We start from the raw sequence: 19,466 nt of genomic DNA, 5'->3' as shown, positions 1-19,466 counted from the left end.
GTAATGAACATAATAAAGTGGTACATAGAGTTAAATAAAGACACACACACATATATATACACACACACACAAAATCTGCGTTAGGCCAGGGTCACACTTGTGAGAAACTCGCCCAAGTCTCACACCTTAGTACCCGCAACTGTCGCCGTCACTCGGGACTGGAGCGTTCAGCTACATAGAAATACATGCAGCCTCACACTTCGGTCCCAAGTGCCGACGGCAGTGCCGGTTATTGACGTGCGAGATCCTGGCCTTAAACGCAATATCTGTTTAATTTTTTTTAAAAAAAAAGGGGGAAAAAAAATTGCGTGGGCTCCCGCGCAAGTTTCTAAACCAGAACGAACAGGGAAAGCCAGTGAATGGGGGTAGATGTTTATAGCCTGGGAAGGGGGTAATACCCATGGATCTTCCCAGGCTATTAATATCAGCTCACAGCTGTATATTTAGCCTTTACTGGCTTTTAAAATAGGGGGGGCCCCCAAAAAAATGACTTGGGGTCCCCCTATAATAAGCGGAAATGGCTATGCAGACAGCTGCGGGCTGATATTAATAGCCTAGAAAGGGGGACATGGATGTTGCCCCCCCAGCTATAAACACCAACTCACAGCCGCCCCAGAAATGGCGCATTTCTAAGATGCGCCAATTCCGGCACTTAGCCTCTCTCTTTCCACTTGCCCTGTAGTGGTGGCAAGTGAGGTAATAGTTGTGGGGCTGATGTCACCTTCGTATTGTAAGGTGACATCAAGCCCACTGCTTAGTAATGTTGAGGTGTCAATAAATTACCTATCCATTACTAATCCTATAGTTGTTACATGTTAAATAAAGACACAGCCAGAATAAAGTATTTTAATGAAATAAAACAACAGTTTCCAATATTATACACTAAATTCCTACGACGCCCTCGTTCTTCTGCAAAAAAACTAAAATAAACCAACACAAATACTCCCTGTTCCGATGTAATACATTTAATAACAAGTGTCCCAAGACGATCTCCCATGTAGAGCTGTCACATTGGGAGATGTGACTGCTCTACAGGTCCTCCGATGACGCACTGACCAGAGAAATACTCCCGCAGTGTACTTCATCGGAGTTCGTGCTCTGACTTTACGGTACTACCGCAGCATGAGAATTTTCTCACGCAGCGGTGCCGCAAGTGACAGTATGAACTCCGGTGACCTCTAGGCTGCGGAGTGATCCACTGCGGGAGGGTCACCTCTGGTCACTGTATCACCAGAGCCCTGTAGAACGGTCACATCTCCCGATTTGAGAGCTCTACACAGGAGATCGTCGTGGGACAATCGTTATTAAATGGATTACATTGGAACAGGAAGTATACTGTTTTATTATTTTATTCTTTTTGCTGGTGATCAAGGGCATCGGGGATTAGCTGTTTGGTGAGTGTGTACTGTATGTGTATGTATTTTTTTTTTTTTTTTTTACTATTCAACACAGTAGCTGGATGATGGGACTACTATCCCATCATCGGCTAATGCTGTCACTGTTCTATGTGACAGCAGACATAGCCGGATGGGACTAGTAGTCCAATCAGATGATGCCTGCCTACACACGTGTACAGGATATGCATAGGATGCCCTGTTTTGGTTGTACAGACTTGCAACTAATTTATGGATCTCCAGCCAGAAGAAGTACAGAGACGAGCGCTGGAACTAGGCCGATTTTGAAGAGAAGAAATCGTGGATCGGGAAAGTGATTCTGATACTTTTTATATTTTACAACCAACTGGAGGGTGTCCGAAAACATTTTAAGAAGTGAATAACCCTTAAATGTAAACCCCATATACGTTCTGCATCAAATCGAGTTTTGAAGATCTCTGCTTTGTCAGTCAATAGGAACCTTTTATCTCTCCTGCTCATGTAATGTTTGCGCACTTTTACTGTTTGCTATAATGCAGTTTAGAGCTATGACATGCAACAAGACGTCTACTTCTGTTATATCTTGACCAGGACAGATTGACAGTAAATAGTCGTATTATGTCCCAATGAATGAAGAAAAGCAGAGATCTTGAAAATGGTAAAAAATTGCTATATGAAAGTGATTGGAAAAATTGTAACTTTTTTGCTATACATACTTTATAAACTTTATATTTAAAGTTCATTTAAAAGAGGGACAGTTAAGCAAATAAAGTATCACCCGAAGGAATTGAGCTACTGTTGTAAAAAGCAATTACAGAATGAGAAATGTTCTGTCAGTGTGAATGTTATATTTTGTACATCTGGAGGTAGGTAAGGCCGGCTACACACGTCGTGGGTTCGGTGCTCATTTTCAGCTGCATCTCTGCTTGGGTTACCTGAGTACTTTGTTGTGAATTTCACCCTATGCATTGCGAAAGTGTAGACCGCACAAAGAACTCAGGTACAGTTAGGTCCATATATATTTGGACAGTGACAACATTTTTTTAATTTTGGTTCTAGACATTACCAAAATGAATTTTAAACAAAACAATTCAGATGCAGTTGAAGTTCAGACTTTCAGCTTTCATTTGAGGTATCCACATTAACATTGGATGAAGGGTTTAGGAGTTTCAGCTCCTTAACATGTGCCACCCTGTTTTTAAAGGGACCAAAAGTAATTGGACAATTGACTCCAAGGCTATTTCATGGACAGGTGTGGGCAATCCCTTCGTTATGTCATTCTCAACTAAGCAGATAAAAGGCCTGGAGTTGATTTGAGGTGTGGTGCTTGCATTTGGAAGGTTTTGCTGTGAAGGAAACATTCGGTCAAAGGAGGTCTCCATGCAGGTGAAACAAGCCATCCTTAAGCTGCAAAAACAGAAAAAAACCCATCCGAGAAATTGCTACAACATTAGGAGTGGCAAAATCTACAGTTTGGTACATCCTGAGAAAAGAAAGAAAGCACTGGTGAACTCATCAATGCAATAAGACCTGGGCGCCCACGGAAGACAACAGTGGTGGATGATTCCAGAATAGTCTCCATGGTGAAGAGAAACCCCTTCACAACAGCCAACTAAGTGAGCAACACTCTCCAGGAGGTAGGCATATCAATATCCAAATCTACCATAAAGAGAAGACTGCATGAAAGTAAATACAGAGGGTTCACTGCACGGTGCAAGCCACTCATAAGCATCAAGAATAAAAAGGCTAGACTGGACTTTGCTAAAAACATCTAAAAAAGCCAGCACAGTTCTGGAAGAACAATCTTTGGACAGATGAAACCAAGATCAACCTCTGCCAGAATGATGGAAAGAGAAAAGTATATCAAAGGTGTGGTACAGCTCATGATCCAAAGCATACCACATCTGTAAAACACGGTGGAGGCAGTGTGATGGCTTGGGCATGCATGGCTGCCAGTGGTACTGGGTCACTAGTGTTTATTGATGATGTGACACAGGACAGAAGCAGCGGAATGAATTCTGAGGTATTCAGAGCCATAATGTGTGCTCAGATCCAGCCAAATGCAGACAAACTGATTGGTTGTCGTTTCATACTACAGATGGACAATGACCCAAAACATAAAGCCAAAGCAACCCAGGAGTTTATTAAAGCAAAGAAGTGGAATATTCTTGAATGGCCAAGTCAGTCACCTGATCTCAACCCAATTGAGCATGCATTTCACTTGTTAACCCCTTCACCCCCAAGGGTGGTTTGCACGTTCATGACCGGGCCAATTTTTACAATTCTGACCACTGTACCTTTATGAGGTCATAACTCTGGAACGCTTCCATGGATCCCAGTGATTCTGACATTGTTTTCTCGTGACATATTGTACTTCATATTAGTGGTAAAATTTCATTCAAATAACTTGCGTTTATTTGTGGGAAAAACGGAAATTTGGCGAAAATTTTGAAAATTTCGCAATTTTCCAACTTTGAATTTTTATGCCCTTAAATCACAGAGATACAGCACACAAAAAACTTGATAACTAACATTTCCACATGTTTACTTTACATCAGCACAATTTTGGAACCAAAATTTTTTTTTTGTTAGGAAGTTATAAGGGTTAAAAGTTGACCAGCGATTTCTCATTTTTACAACACCATTTTATTTTTAGGACCACATCACATTTGAGGTCACTTTGAGGGGTCTATATGATAGAAAATACCCAAAAGTTGACACCATTCTAAAAACCGCACCCCTTAAGGTGCTCAAAACCACATTCAAGAAGTTTATTAACCCTTTAGGTGCTTTTACAGGAATTTTTTTGAATATTTAAAAAAAAATGAACATCTAACTTTTTTTCACAAAAAAATACTTCAGGTTCAATTTTTTTTTTTTTTATTTTACCAAGGGTAACAGGAGAAATTGGACTGCAAAAGTTATTGTGCAATTTGTCCTGAGTACGCTGATACCTGATATGTTGGGGGGAACGACTGTTTCGGCGCATGGCAGAGCTCAGAATGGAAGGAGCGCCGTTTGACTTTTTCAATGCAAAATTGGCTGGAATTCAGATCGGACGCCATGTCAGGTTTGGAGAGTCCCTGATGTACCTAAACAGTGGAAACCCCCTACAAGTGACCCCATTTTGGAAACTAGACCCCCCAAGGAACTTATCTAGATATGTGGTGAGAACTTTGAACCCACAAGGGCTTTACAGAAGTTTATAACGTACAGCGGTACAATTAAAAAATCATATTTTTTCCACAAAAATGATCTTTTCACCCCAATTTTTATTTTCCCAAGGGTAACAGGACCCTAAAAGTTATTGTGCAATTTGTCCTGAGTACGCTGATACCCCACATGTGGGGGTAAACCACTATTTGGGCGCATGGCAGAGCTCGGAAGGGAAGCAGCGCCATTTGACGTTTTTGGCTGGAATTGAGATCGGACATCATGTCGCGATTGGAAAACCCCTGATGTACCTAAACAGTGGAAACCCCCCACAAATGACACCATTTTGGAAACTAGACCCCCTAAGGAACTTATCTAGATGTGTGGTGAGAACTTTGAACCCCCAAGGGCTTCACAGAAGTTTATAACATAAAGCCATACAATTAAAAAATCATATTTTTTCCACAAAAATGATCTTTTCACCTTCAATTCTTATTTTTCCAAGGGTAACAGGACCCTAAAAGTTATTGTGCAATTTGTCCTGAGTACGCTGATACCCCACATGTGGGGGTAAACCACCATTTTGTAAACTAGACCCCCCAAGGAACTTATCTAGATGTGTGGTGAGCACTTTCAACCCCCCAGTGCTTGACAGAAGTTTATAATGCCAGGGCATGAAAATAAAAAAATCGTATTTTTTCCACAAACATGATCAATTAGTCCCCAATTTTTTTTATTTTCCCAAGGGTAACAGGAGAAATTGGACCCCAAAAGTTGTTGTCCAATTTGTCATGAGTACGCTGACACCCCATATGTGGGAGAAAACTACTGTATGGACACACGTCGGGGCTCGGAAGGGAAGCAGTGACATTTTGGAATGCAGACTTTGATGGAATGGTCTGCGGGTGTCATGTGCGTTTGGAGAGCCCCTGATGTACCTAAACTATTGAAACTCCCCACAAGTGACCCCATTTTGGACACTAGGCCCCCCACGGAACTTATCTAGATGTGTGGTGAGCACTTTGAACCCCCAAGTGCTTCACAGAAGTTTATAACGCTCGGACGTGAAAATAAAAAAATCATTTTTTTCCACAAAAATGATATTTTTGCCCCCAATTTTTTATTTTCCTAAGGGTAACAGGAGAAATTGGACCCCAAAAATTGTTTTGCAATTTGACCTGAGTAGGCTGATACCCTACATGTGGGGGTAAAACACTGTTTGGGCGCATGGCAGAGCTTGGAAGGGAAGGAGCACCGTTTGACTTTTTCAACGCAGAATTGGCTGGAATTGAGATCAGATGCCATGTTGCATTTGGAGAGCCCCTGATGTGCCCAAACAGTGGAAACCCCCAATTCTAACTCCAACCCGAACCCCAACACACCCCTAACCCTAATCTTAACCCTAGCCCTAACCCTAATGGAAAAATGGAAATAAATACATTTTTTTATTTTATTTTTCCCTAACTAAGGGGGTGATAACGGGGGGTTTGATTTACTATTTATGGCGGTTTTTATGTTTGGCAGCTGTCACACGCTAAAAGACGCTTTTTATTGTAAAAATAGTTTTTGCATCACCACATATTGAGAGCTCTAATTTTTCCGTATTTTGACCCACCGAGTCATGTGAGGTGTTATTTTTTGCGGGACGAGTTGACGTTTTTATTGGTACCATTTTCGGGCATGTGACATTTTTTGATCACTTTTTATTCCGATTTTTGGGACGCAGAATGAACAAAAACCAGCGTTTCATGAATTTCTTTTGGGGGGGTGCGTTTACACCGTTCCGCGTGCGATAAAATTGATAAAGCGGTTTTATTCTTCGGGTCAGTACGCTTACAGAGATACCTTATTTAGGTCGTTTTTTTATGTTTTGTCGGTTTTATGCAATGAAAACTATTTTATATAAAAAATAATTATTTTTGCATCGCTTTATTCTGTGAGCTATAACTTTTTTATTTTTTAGTGGATGATGCTGTGTGGCGGCTCGTTTTTTGCGGGACAAGATGACGTTTTCAGCGGTACCATGGATATTTATATGCGTCTTTTTGATTGCGCGTTATTACACTTTTTGTTTGGCGGTATGATAATAAATCATTATTTTTTGCTTCGTTTTTTATTTTTTAAGGGGTTCGCTAAAGGGGTTAACTAATGGGACAGTTTTATAGGGCGGGTCGTTACGGACGCGGCGATACCTAATATGTGTACTTTTATTGTTTTTTTTTTTTTTATTTCTAAAAAATGGATTTATTTGGGGGAATATTTTTTTTTTTTCTAATTTATTTGGCGATTTTTTTTTTTTAAATTTATTTTAACATTTTTTTTTTATTTTTTTTTTTTAGTTTATTAAATAGTCCCAGGTGGGACATCACTGTCCTGTGACAGATCGCTGATCTGTCACATCACAGATCACTGTGACAGATCAGCAATCTGTCACAGGCACTGCAGAAGGCTTCCTCATGCCTGCGCTTTGCAGGCACTGAGGAAGCCAGCTTCCTGCAGGCTCCCGAAGGCCCCCGTCGCCATCTTGGATTCGGGGGCCTGCAGGAAAGGAGCCCCCCGCAGCAGCGCTGCACATTGCGCTGCTATGGGGGGCTCAGGGAAGCACGGAGGGAGCCCCCTCCCTGCCGATGCTTCCCTTTAATCCCCGGTACACCGCGATCATGTTTGATCGCGGTGTGCAAGGGGTTAACGTGTTGGGGGCGGTCCGTAACCGCACCTGACACATTGTGCCGGGTGTCAGCTGTGATAATCAGCTGACACCCGGCCGCGATCAGCGGCGCTCACCACGTGGGCGCCGCTGATCGCGGTAGACGTACTATCCCGTCCATGGGCATAGGGTCCCGGGTCCCATGGACGGGATAGTACGTCTCATGTCAGGGAGGGGTTAAAGACAAAACTTCAGACAGAAAGGCCCACAAACAAACATCAACTGAAAACCACCGCAGTGAAGGCCTGGCAGAGCATCAAAAAGGAGGAAACACAGCGTCTGGTGATGTCCATGAGTTCAAGACTTCAGGCAGTCATTGCCAACAAAGGGTTTTCAACCAAGTACTAGAAATGAACATTTTATTTACAATTACTTTAATCTCTCCAATTACTTTTGGTCCCTTTAAAAGCAGGGTGGTACATGTTAAGGAGCTGAAACTCCTAAACCCTTCATCCAATTTTAATGTGGATACCCTCAAATGAAAGCTGAAAGTCTGAACTTCAACTGCATCTGAATAGTTTTGGTTAAAATTCATTGTGGTAATGTCTAGAACCAAAATTAGAAAATTGTTGTCTCTGTCCAAATATATATGGACCTAACTGTACTTCAGATTTTAAAATCCGCACAACGGGGCAATTTATGTGCCGAACATGTCTGCTGAATGTAGATGGATTTTTTAAAAAACTTCTTAACGCGTGTGGAAAATCCGCATTGAGTCTACCCCTTGTACAATCCAGTCTCTATTGAACGTGATTGGAGAACTGCAAAGATTGCATTACCAAACCTAAAAAAAGTAATTTCAGTTATTTTGTATTTGCTTTACTTGTAAATGAGCCATGAAACCACAGAAATGGAAGTGAATAGATAAGATTTATAAAGAATGTTGCATTATAGGTCCATATGTAATTATGTATTAAATGTATGGCATGGCATCAATTTTTTTGCATTCTCCATTTTTTTTTTTTAATAGGAATCCCCCACATCCATTTATCAGCATGCTTGAAAATAGACCCAACTGCTGGCCTGTCCTTCTGCAGCAGATCTCCGCAATGTCTCTACAGTCCTCAGACTGGTAATGCAATCTGAAATAACAGTTCTTATAAGTATTTAACATGTCGAAATCCATTTGAATCTCCATAATGTCAACAACTGATATTCGTTAGTGACTGTGGTAGCTAGTGGGCAAAATGAATGTTTTAACACCATTTAAAGACTAAAAATTCAGGTTACAGTGTAGGGGAAATGAAGTGCCAATGTTTGAGTACAAATGTTTAATCAAGCATAATAATCATTGTATTTAAATATTTTTTTATATAGTTTTTTTGCATTGTATGCACACTGTAGAAAAAAAGTCTGTTCCTTTTTGGAGACTAGCAGTCTCACAGCAATGGGATTCTTATTCTCCAGGTATATTTCTCCTCAGACAAAAGGGTATCTGTCACCAGGTTTTGCTATGAAATCTGAGCCCACCATAATGTAGGAGCAGACCTCCTGATTCCATCAACGTGTCAGTTACTAGGATGTGTTATGCTGTTTCAATGCAATCTGTGTTTTGAGATTATCCCTAGAGGACACCTGGCCTTGTGCCTCCTAGCCGAACCACACCTCCGGCACTGATTAGCAGCTCTCTATCACAAAAAGTTGTGGTGTGAGTCGGGTTATGCACAGCTCAGCAAGAACTGCAGCAGATAAACCTGTGATTCTATCATGACTGCAGCACCCAGCTAACTAAGTAATACATCGCTGGAATCATGGTCTCTACCTCATGCTGCTATCAGATTCAATAGCAAAAACTTCCGTCCAGGAGGCAAAATAATCAGATTTCTCTCTTAAGATATATTACAAAGTTGCTTATTTGATTTACGCAATAAAACTTAAGGTATGTGCACACGATCAGGAATGGGCTCAGTATTTTGCTCAGGATTTGACGCTGGTGAAATCTACACCAAATCCGCATCTGAGGTCACTGGCAGGTCACCTGCATTTTTTACATGCGTTTTTGATGCGTTTTTTCATTGCATACGTTTTTACCGTATGCGTTTTTGATGCGTTCTTTTGTCACTTGAAATAAAGCTAATTGAAAGTTGGCTTCTGGGAAGGAAAAAAAGTGATTTCCTGTTTGCAGATATATTGGGGTATGTTCCCACGGTCAGGAAACGCTGCGGATTGGATGCTGCGTACAGCCGCAGCGTCAAGCCCGCAGCATCCAGATGTTACAGCATAGCGGAGGGGATTTCAAGAAATCCCATGCCTGCTATGTGTGCACCAATGCCCGCGGCTCACCCGCAGAGATGGACATGCGGCGCATCTTTCCAGACCGCAGCATCTCAATTTATGTTGCGGTGATGTCCAGTCTCCACTTCGTAAATTACCCATTCACTATCATTAGATGCGGTAAAACCGTATTATCTTCCTAATCACATGCGTATTAAGTGCGTGAATGCAGCATACTACACGTGTACTAATTTACATAATGGTGAATCTTGTGACACAGTCAGATGCACATGACACAGAAATTGGAAGAAAGCACAGAGACAGGTCCCCTCCTTTTTAATAAAAAACAATAATAAAAAAAAAATGGTGTGGGGTCCCCCTACATATGTTAACCAGCCAGACTAAAGCAGACTACTAGGACTGGTATTTCAGGCTGGTAAGGATCCAATATCCTTGAACCTTACCAGTCTGATGATACCAGGCCGCAGTAGTCTGCTTACCTTGGATGGTTAACAAATATAGTGGGATCCCCTCAAAAAAAAATAGCTTGGTGTCCCCCTATTTTTGTTTACCAGGCAAGGAAAAAGCAGGCAGCTATGGCCTGGTATTCTCAGGCTGGTGAGGCACATGGATTTTGGCCCTCACCAGCCTAAAAATAGCAGCCAGCAGCCACCCCACAATGGCACTTTACCCGCTCTTCCCACTTGCCCTGTAGAGATAATGCGGTTATACAGCTAATTAATTCTTATGGGTAATTTACACTGCGGAGACTGAGCGTCTCCGCAACATAGACATGCTGCGGTCGGGAAAGACGCGCCGCATGTCCGTTTACGCAGGGATGCCGCGGGTGTCTCTGAACTTATAGTGGAGATGGGATTTCTAGAAATCCCATCCACTGTGCTGTAACATCTGTTCGCTGCGGGTTGGATGCTGTGAATGTACGCAGCGTCAAACCCGCAGCGTTTACTAAGGTTACTTTCACATTAGCGTCTTTTAGCGCTGCGCTTCGCACGCAATAGCAACGCATGCAAAAAGCCGCATCATGCGTTTTGCATGCATTTGCTTTTTTTAGGCGCATGCGTTTTTAGCCATGTTAACTCTTAAAACGCATGCGATTTTAAACGCAGGTGTGCGCATGTCCATGCGCACACCTGCGTTCCCATAGACTGTAATGTGTTATGTTGGCGCATTCCATGTGCATGCGTTTTTTTGACACAGGTTGGACGGACCAAAAATGCAACAGGTTGCATCCAGCGCGCCTAGGCGCACACTACAAAAAAACGCATGCGCATGAAAACGCATACAAACGCGTGCAAACGCAAGACCATGCGCCCCCATGTTAAACATAGGGGCGCATGCGCACAATGTGCTGCGCTAAAAAACGCTAATGTGAAGCCATCCTAACCATGGGAACATACCCTTAAAATGATGGTTACTTTATAAATAAAACATGTTTGTTTTTTTATAAACCTGTGAAAGCCCTTGACCTGCTCTGTAAGAGCATTTTCTTTATACGCAATGCCTCACTGGACGTAATGATATGGAATATGTTGGCACTATATAAGTAATAGAAATCAAAAAATAATATATTTATGTGTAATGTTGGTCTCAAACATATAAACTTTATTAAGTGGTAAAAATAAATACAATTCAGAAAATGAACATATCTTAATACAGCATGTAAGTTTACCGGCTTGTAGAAGGTCGTAGGTCTGAGAAGCATGAATATCTCAAAGAACTTCTTGACATGGCATGCACACCCTTCCAGTGTCTGAATAGACAAATAGTAAGGGCCCTTATAGGCCAAAGAAAGCAGATTAAATGAATATGTAATGCTGTACCTCAGGAGCATGGGAGATGCATGGTCACAGTGCTCACATCTGATCGAATCGTTCTGTACCATGCTTCTAATGGTGCTTAATTTTCACACAGCATAATGTCATTAACACGTGATCTAACCATCGATGGCTGTAAAAATGAAGACTTCCATCTTGGAAGCAATTTGGATTCTAGCAGGATGACTATAAATTAAGATAGTTAGTCTAAATATTACATTAGGCACATTCATTGGTTTATCTCCTAATATGATAATGGCCTTATGTAAATTCATTAATGTTAAAGGGGATATTCGAGACTTAAAAAAAGAAGGCATATAGCTGATAACAGAGGCAAGTACCTGTCTTTTGTACTCCTCACCGGTCATTGACTGCTCCTGCTGGAGATTCAGCTATTCCCTGTCAACAGAGTAGCAGTTTCTCTTCCTCCTTAGGCCTCTTTCACACTTCCGTTTTTGACCATCAGTCAAAATCCGCCAGGTTTTGAAAAAAACGGATCCGCCAATTTTTTTTTTTGCGGATCCCTTTTTTCCCCATTGCGTTGCATTACTGGCGGATCTTGACGGATGGCCATCCGTTGGATCCGTTTTTGTGAGGATCCGCCAAAATTTGTTCGTCTGCCGGCATGCCTGGACGGACCTTGCAACGTTTTTTTGTTGTTGGATCCGCATTTTCCATTGCGCATGCCCGGAGAAAGGAACTCAGGGAGAAAATTAGCCCTGAAATCCTTTCTGGCAGACGAAAAAAACTCTCTCTCTCTCTCTCTCTCTCTCGCCAGCGGTTCCCTTTAAAATTCTTAATTCTGCGGATCCGTCACAAAACGGATCCTGTGGCATCCGTTCACATCAGTTAGGAACGGATCCGCTTTTCCGCCTATTTGGCGGATTTTAACTGACACAAAAAACTGAAGTGTGAAAGAGGCCTTACAGGGTGGGACTACTGGTGTCATGCTGATTGATAACTGGCTCTTCGCTGCGGGCTGTCAATCAGCTTGACACCAGTAGTCCCACCCGAAGAGAAACTGCTGCTCTGTTGACAGGGACAAACCAAAAAAAAAACCAAAAAAACTGAACAGGAGTAGACTTGAATGACATGCATCATGTAAAAGCATGTTCACACTGGCCATAAAAGCAAGCAAAACCAAAGGAAAAAACAATGTGTGTATATACCCTAATGAAAATAAATAAGTAAAAAAGCAAGTGCATTATATAACAGGGTACTTGGTAAACACTGTTTTGATCAAGAAAGTATAAAGCTGTCCCACCACAGCAAGGTGTTTTTTCCTTAGGTTTTGCTTGCTTTTATGGCCAGTGTGAACATGCTTTTACATCATGCATGTCATTCAATTCTACTCCAGTTCAGTTTTTTTGTTTTTTCTTCAGCATTTTTGTATTCAGTACAAATAGGGTGCGGCCTCCTTTCTACTGAGCTGTGTAGTTCACTTACAGTCATATGTTAAAGTTTGGGCACCCCTATTAATGTTAACCTTTTTTCTTTATAACAATTTTGGTTTTTGCAACAGCTATTTCAGTTTCATATATCTAATAACTGATGGACTCAGTTATATTTCTGGATTCAAATGAGGTTCATTGTACTAACAGAAAATGTGCAATCTGCATTTAAACAAAATTTGACCGGTGCAAAAGTATGGGCACCTCAACATAAAAGTGACATTAATATTTCGTAGATCCTCCTTTTGCAAAAATAACAGCCTCTAGTCGCTTCCTGTAGCTATTAATGAGTTCCTGGATCCTGGATGAAGGTATTTGTGACCATTCCTGTTTACAAAACAATTCCAGTTCAGTTAAGTTTGATGGTCGCAGAGCATGGACAGCCCGCTTCAAATCATCCCACAGATGTTCAATGATATTCAGGTCTGGGGACTGGGATGGCCATTCCAGAACATTGTAATTGTTCCTCTGCATGAATGCCTGAGTAGATTTGGAGCGGTGTTTTGGATCATTGTCTTGCTGAAATATCCATCCCCTGCGTAACTTCAACTCCGTCACTGATTCTTGCACATTATTGTCAAGAATCTGCTGATACTGAGTTGAATCCATGCGACCCTCAACTTTAACAAGATTCCTGGTGCCGGCATTGGCCACACAGCCCCAAAGCATGATGGAACCTCCACCAAATTTTACTGTGGGTAGGAAGTGTTTTTCTTGGAATGCTGTGTTTTTTAGCCTCCATGCATAACGCCTTTTTGTATGACCAAACAACTCAATCTTTGTTTCATCAGTCCACAGGACCTTCTTCCAAAATGTAACTGGCTTGTCCAAATGTGCTTTTGCATACCTCAGGCGACTCTGTTTGTGGCGTGCTTGCAGAAACGGCTTCTTTCGCATCACTCTCCCATACAGCTTCTCCTTGTGCAAAGTGCGCTGTATTGTTGACCGATGCACAGTGACACCATCTGCAGCAAGATGATGCTGCAGGTCTTTGGAGGTGGTCTGTGGATTGTCCTTGACTGTTCTCACCATTCTTCTTCTCTGCCTTTCTGATATTTTTCTTGGCCTGCCACTTCTGGGCTTAACAAGAACTGTACCTGTGTTCTTCCATTTCCTTACTATGTTCCTCACAGTGGAAACTGACAGGTTAAATCTCTGAGACAACTTTTTGTATCCTTCCCCTGAAAAGCTATGTTGAATAATCTTTGTTTTCAGATCATTTGAGAGTTGTTTTGAGGAGCCCATGATGCCACTTTTCATAGGAGAATCAAATAGAAGAACTACTTGCAAGTGGCCACCTTAAATACCTTTTCTCATGATTGGATACACCTGGCTATGAAGTTCAAAGCTCAATGAGGTTACAAAGCCAATTTAGTGCTTCAGGAAGTCAGTAAAAAGTAGTTAGGAGTGTTCAAATCAAGAAAATGATAAGGGTGCCCATACTTTTGCATCGGTCGAATTTTGTTTAAATGCAGATTGCACATTTTCTGTTAGTACAATAAACCTCATTTGAATCCAGAAATATAACTGAGTCCATCAGTTATTAGATATATGAAACTGAAATAGCTGTTGCAAAAACCAAAATTGTTATAAAGAAAAAAGGTTAACATTAATAGGGGTGCCCAAACTTTAACATATGACTGTATAGTCCCTCTGAAGCTGGGTGTCCGTTTGGGACCCAGAGACTCTGCCACTATTCACACTAGGTAGGTTTTAACCGTTAGTGTAGTTATTGTCTCAAATGGGTACACCTTGTAATGGTGGGACAGCTTTATACTTTTTTGATCAAAACAGTGTTTACCAAGTACCCTATGTTATTTAATGCACTTGCTTTTTTACTTAATTATTTTCATTAGGGTATATACACACATTGTTTTTTCTTTCTGTTGACAGGGAGTAGCTGAATCTCTGGCAGGAGCGGTCAATGACCGGTGCCGGGTACAACAGACAGTTGGTGGCCTCTGTTAGCAACTACATGCCTTTAAAAAAAAAAAAAAAAAGTCCGAGATAGCCCTTTTAAGGGCCAGTAGTTTCCTGGATGTTTGTATAGAATGAAATGTTCCCTCTGCACAACAAAGCATGTCTGGGTTTGTTACTCTTTGCTTCATCTTCCTTGTCAGAGGCTTCACATAGGCAGCTACAGCAGGGGTAGTGTACACAGCCTGGGGATGTCAAGGAGGGGCTCTGGAAGCTACCACCGTATTATTGTCCCAAGCTGCCAAAATCAACTTCACATGTATTGTACAAGTTGGCTCACTCTACAAAGCCAGCCGAGCACGGTCTTGGAATCATACTTCTCTGCATGACAACATGTGAAATATTAGAGCTGAGTAATGTGGAGGAAAATGTTATAAATCAGTCAAGATGCAATGTTAAATTACACATTTTTGCTTTCCCATTTCTTGAATGGAGCTAGTGAGTGAAGGAGTGCTGCAATCTGTAAGTTCTCAGCGAATCCAGTGTAAGGCGGTGTATAAATGCTTGTAAGTTCGAGCGATAGGCAGCGTATTCCATCTCCAGACTTCTGCCATGGATTGTAGCTTTTCCATGGTCAATCCACTTAAAAAATTAACATTTTAGCATTAAAAAATCTCTAACATGTTCGTACTTAGAGGAAACTGCATTTGATCATGTACATTTTTCAGTTTAATTTAGGTGTATGAAAACGGATCACATCTGGAGGTCACATTGATGAAAATGGATGAGATTCTGATGATTCTTTTTTTCATACGCTTGTCTGCAGCCGGTCTAAGCCAAAGTTCACATGAGCTTGAAATCGTCCAAGTATCATCTAGGCATACGGACGATTTTTCATGTTTCATCTGTACTGTCTTTCATGTGGATTTTATTTTTATTTTTTTATTTTTTTTAAAGTCTGGTATCAGTTTTTACACATTAGCAGTTAATAAAATTAAAAAGACCTAAAACAGTTTCCCAACCTAACAATTGCAATGTATCTATAAAATTGGATGCTATATGGTTTATCTGCATAGAATCTGTTTTTGTTGTATTTTTGCACATGGAAAAGACTAGTGCTTGCTGCAATTTTTTTTTTTCACTCTCAGATTTGGTTTATAAATAAAAAACAAAAAACAAAACCTTTATCTGATCAGCCCAGTTAAATAATATTGGTCTGAGTGTTGTCCGTTTTTTCACGGACAGTTCTCAGACTGAAAATCTCGTCATTTGAACTTGGCCTTACAATGACAGCCAGACTTTACTGCCTCTTAGGCCCTGCCTTAAGATCTCATAGGCATATAGTAATTGTAGGGCGGTAACACCCTTGACACTTCATGCTGTCATTGCAGAGGCACCAATGGGGTGGGGTGATGGTGAGACCCCCTTTCTCTGTGTAGCCAGTAAGGCATCATGCTAATCGATTACACAGAGGGTTCTTAATCTTATCTTGCCCCAGCTGTCCCCCTGCTGTTCTGCTGATGTCCCATTGTGACTGGATGTCAGACTGTTTTTACATAATTAGTACATTTTCACTGGGCTATGACCTAAAAATAGATTTAATTTTTTCCAAAGAATGATTCTTTATTTTTTAAAGAAAGGATTAAAAAGACGCATAATTTTCATATGGAATCGCATGCACAAGATTCTCTTAATATATGCCAATTATTAAAAGGGACACTCCTGATAATCTGTGTATAGTAAAGGTGTTGTCCCCATTCATGAAATGATGGGCTATAAGTTACGATGGCTATAAAACACATTACTACTTATTCTTTCCAGGTCCATCACTGCCCTGGTTTCTGTTGTTGGTCTGCAGCGCTGAAGTCGGAGCGCTGGGAACGTTGCAGCCAATCAGTGAAAAGAGTAGCGCTGTCTGTGTAAACGGCACGTACTGCTGAGCTCAATGATTGGCTGCAGTGCTGATTATGTGACTTCAGCTTTGCAGACAAACAGACCGGGACAGTGGAGGAGAACCAGTGTTGGACTTGGGGAGGGTAAGTATTTTTTTTATTATAAGTGCCATAACGTATAACTAGAGATTAACGAATTTGTTCGGATTTTGACCCCAAATCTGATTTTGACATATTCGAGCTATATTCGAACACTATTCGTGCCGAATGTATGTCTTATGATCGGTTCCGAACATATTCGGTAATTTCTACTCCCATTGACTCTAATGACGTTCGGCTGTGTTCAACGAAAATTGCAAAAGCAGTATTCGATTCTGATCATATTCGGAACCGAATCCGAACAAATTCGCTCATCTCTACTTGTAACCCATAGTTTTCTGAAAGGAAGAATGGAGTTTGTACCTCAATATTATATGTAGCCCACAGGCAGTGCTGATCTGTAGCACATACTGTATAAGCATCATTTGAGATTTTTGGAAATTAATTTCTAGTTTTCCATAATCTTATGGAGTGAAGTTGCAATGGTCCTCCCAGAAAAATATAAAATTCTGAATTTTAGGGATGACTATATAACACCACAACTGCTCATGTATAAGAACTGACAGCAAAAGAGAGAGAACAAAGGAAGAACTGTAAGTTTGTATAAACATAACTGGAAATCCAACAGCTGTTGGACCAAGATGGTTACAAATGGTTATTTGGAATACTAAGTGATCCATACAGGAGAAGTCATGGATAGTTTTAGCTATGTCTTTGAAGGGGCATTCTCAAGTTTTGACGTTCGCTCATATCTGTGAATAAGGAATATAAAGGAACCACTCTGACCCTGAGAACCATGGCTCTGAAGAGCCCCATGTGTATGGAGCAGGGGTCAATCATGGGCACTGCCGCTTCATTCATTCTTGTTGGCACTGTTGGAAATAGCCGAGTGCTGCGCTCAGCCTGTCTGCGGCAATCCCATAAGATTAAAGCTATGTGCACACGTAGCGGAACTCTCGCAGAAGTTATCGCGAGAATTCTGGAATTCCATTCCGCGGGAAAATCGCATTTTAAATTCCCACGATTTTCCCGTGGAAAAACTAGCGATTTGCAAGCGTAATTAGCTTGCAAAATGCTAGCGTTTTCCAAGCGATCTGGAGCATCGCTTGGAGAACTGATTGACAGGTTGGTCACATTCGTCAAACATAGTGTTTGACTAGTGTGACCAACTTTTTACTACTGAGGCTGCCTATGCAGCATCAGTAGTAAAAGATAAAATGTAAAAAATAATAAAAAAAATATTGTTATTCTCACCTTCCGACGTCCCGCGCAGCCTTCTCGCCTCTCTCCACGCTCCCGGTCCCAGTAATCCTTTGCGCGAATGACCGCGAGACGTCCCGCTCCTGTGAGATTTCGACGTCATCGCGGTCATTCTCGCAAAGGATTACTGGGACCGGGAGCGTGGAGAGAGGCGGGAAGGCTGCGTGGGACGTCGGAAGGTGAGAATAACAATATTTTTTATTTTAATTCTATTTTTTACAGGGATATGGTACCCACAGCCCGGAGGACAGTATACTCTCCTCCGGACCGTGGGTACCATCTGCAATTGTTCTGCTTACTTTTTTGCATGGTGTGCACAGCCACATGCGGAAAGTAAGCAGAACAATGCATTCCTATGGGTGCGGGATCGCCGCGATTCCGCTAAATTAATGAGCATGCTGCGTTTTTTACCGTGAAGCAATTCCGCCGCGGAAAAAAACGCAGCATTAGCACAGCATTGCGGAATCCTATAGGATTGCATGGGATGCTTATTTTTCGCGTTTTCGCAGCAAAATTGCGTGTTTAAAACCGCCGCGAAAACGCGAAAAAACCATGACGTGTGAACTCAGCCTTAATGGAGTGACATTGCGCATGATCTACCACTACTACATCATCGCATGGGAGTCTTCGGAGCCCAGGTTTTCAGGATCACTAAAAGTATCAGCAGTTGGAGCACCTGCATTGGAGAAGTTACCCCTAATCCTTAGGACAGGAGATGACTTCCAAAATGGAGAATACCTCTAAAAGGGCAAATGCTCTTAAATGTAATTAATCTGTTTGTGGTGATAATTATTTTTCTATTACTCACTTTTAGAATATATTTAATGTAATTGTTTTGTGTATTCTTGTAGGAATGACCCATCTACTATTAACACTCTGACGCCTTTTCTAAGATACTTATTTTGTGAGCCGTCACAGCTGCAAGAGTTTTGTGCTCTCCGAATGGGCATAAGGAAAGCTCTACTTCATCCAGATCCCAGTCCCTGTAAAGCTAAGAGCCCGTCGGCTGCCGAAGAACAAGTTGTTCGCCTGTTATTTGATTTAATAAGCTTTATGCAAGTAAGTGGATATTTGCTTTCAAAAGTAGATGAAAATCCAAGGCGTTTGCTTTATGATCGGGCTCCACAGTATGTAATGTGGGGTACGTGAGTCATTGTTAGACATTGCTTTCAAACTACATCAAACATGGGGTGAGGACCTCAGCAACCAAAAATCTTTGGGGATTCTTTTCTCTTTTTATGAGAAACATAACAGTACTGTTTCTTTGTAGCCTTTATGTAATTCAATCTTCATTCCTGTGTTTTGTTTTTTTTTCATGAATGCAGTAGTAATGGATAACACACAAGTCACGTATCTGGTGTGACTTCATCTTGAGCACGATCTTTCTTCAGCTTGTTAACACAGATCTCTTGTTATCTGGCATTATTGAGCAGGCGAAACATGAAGGCATTTTAAGTTCCAACCTTGTATACTGATTTTGACAAGTTAGGCTTAAAGCACCACTGTCTGCAGATTAACTGTACGGCTGTGTGCCCACGTAGCGTTTTTTTAAGCGTTTTTGATGC

General features: G+C 41.3%; 1 protein-coding gene across 2 annotated transcripts in view; it reads left to right on the top strand.

Annotated features, from left to right (window-relative positions):
* FOCAD (focadhesin) overlaps positions 1-19,466 on the top strand; it is a 364,090-nt gene that overhangs the window by 56,712 nt on the left and 287,912 nt on the right. For both annotated transcript variants that reach the window (XM_073542693.1, XM_073542692.1), the window contains exons 6-7: positions 8,204-8,305; positions 18,753-18,960. In XM_073542693.1, the coding sequence (XP_073398794.1) occupies positions 8,204-8,305; positions 18,753-18,960 (310 nt within the window). The remainder of the gene's footprint in view (positions 1-8,203; positions 8,306-18,752; positions 18,961-19,466) is intronic.

This window comes from Dendrobates tinctorius, unplaced genomic scaffold, assembly GCF_039654945.1.
Source record: "Dendrobates tinctorius isolate UK_male_01 unplaced genomic scaffold, ASM3965494v1 ptg000128l, whole genome shotgun sequence".
In the NCBI taxonomy this organism is placed as follows: Eukaryota; Metazoa; Chordata; class Amphibia; order Anura; family Dendrobatidae; genus Dendrobates; species Dendrobates tinctorius.
This window is presented reverse-complemented; position numbering and strand designations above follow the sequence as displayed.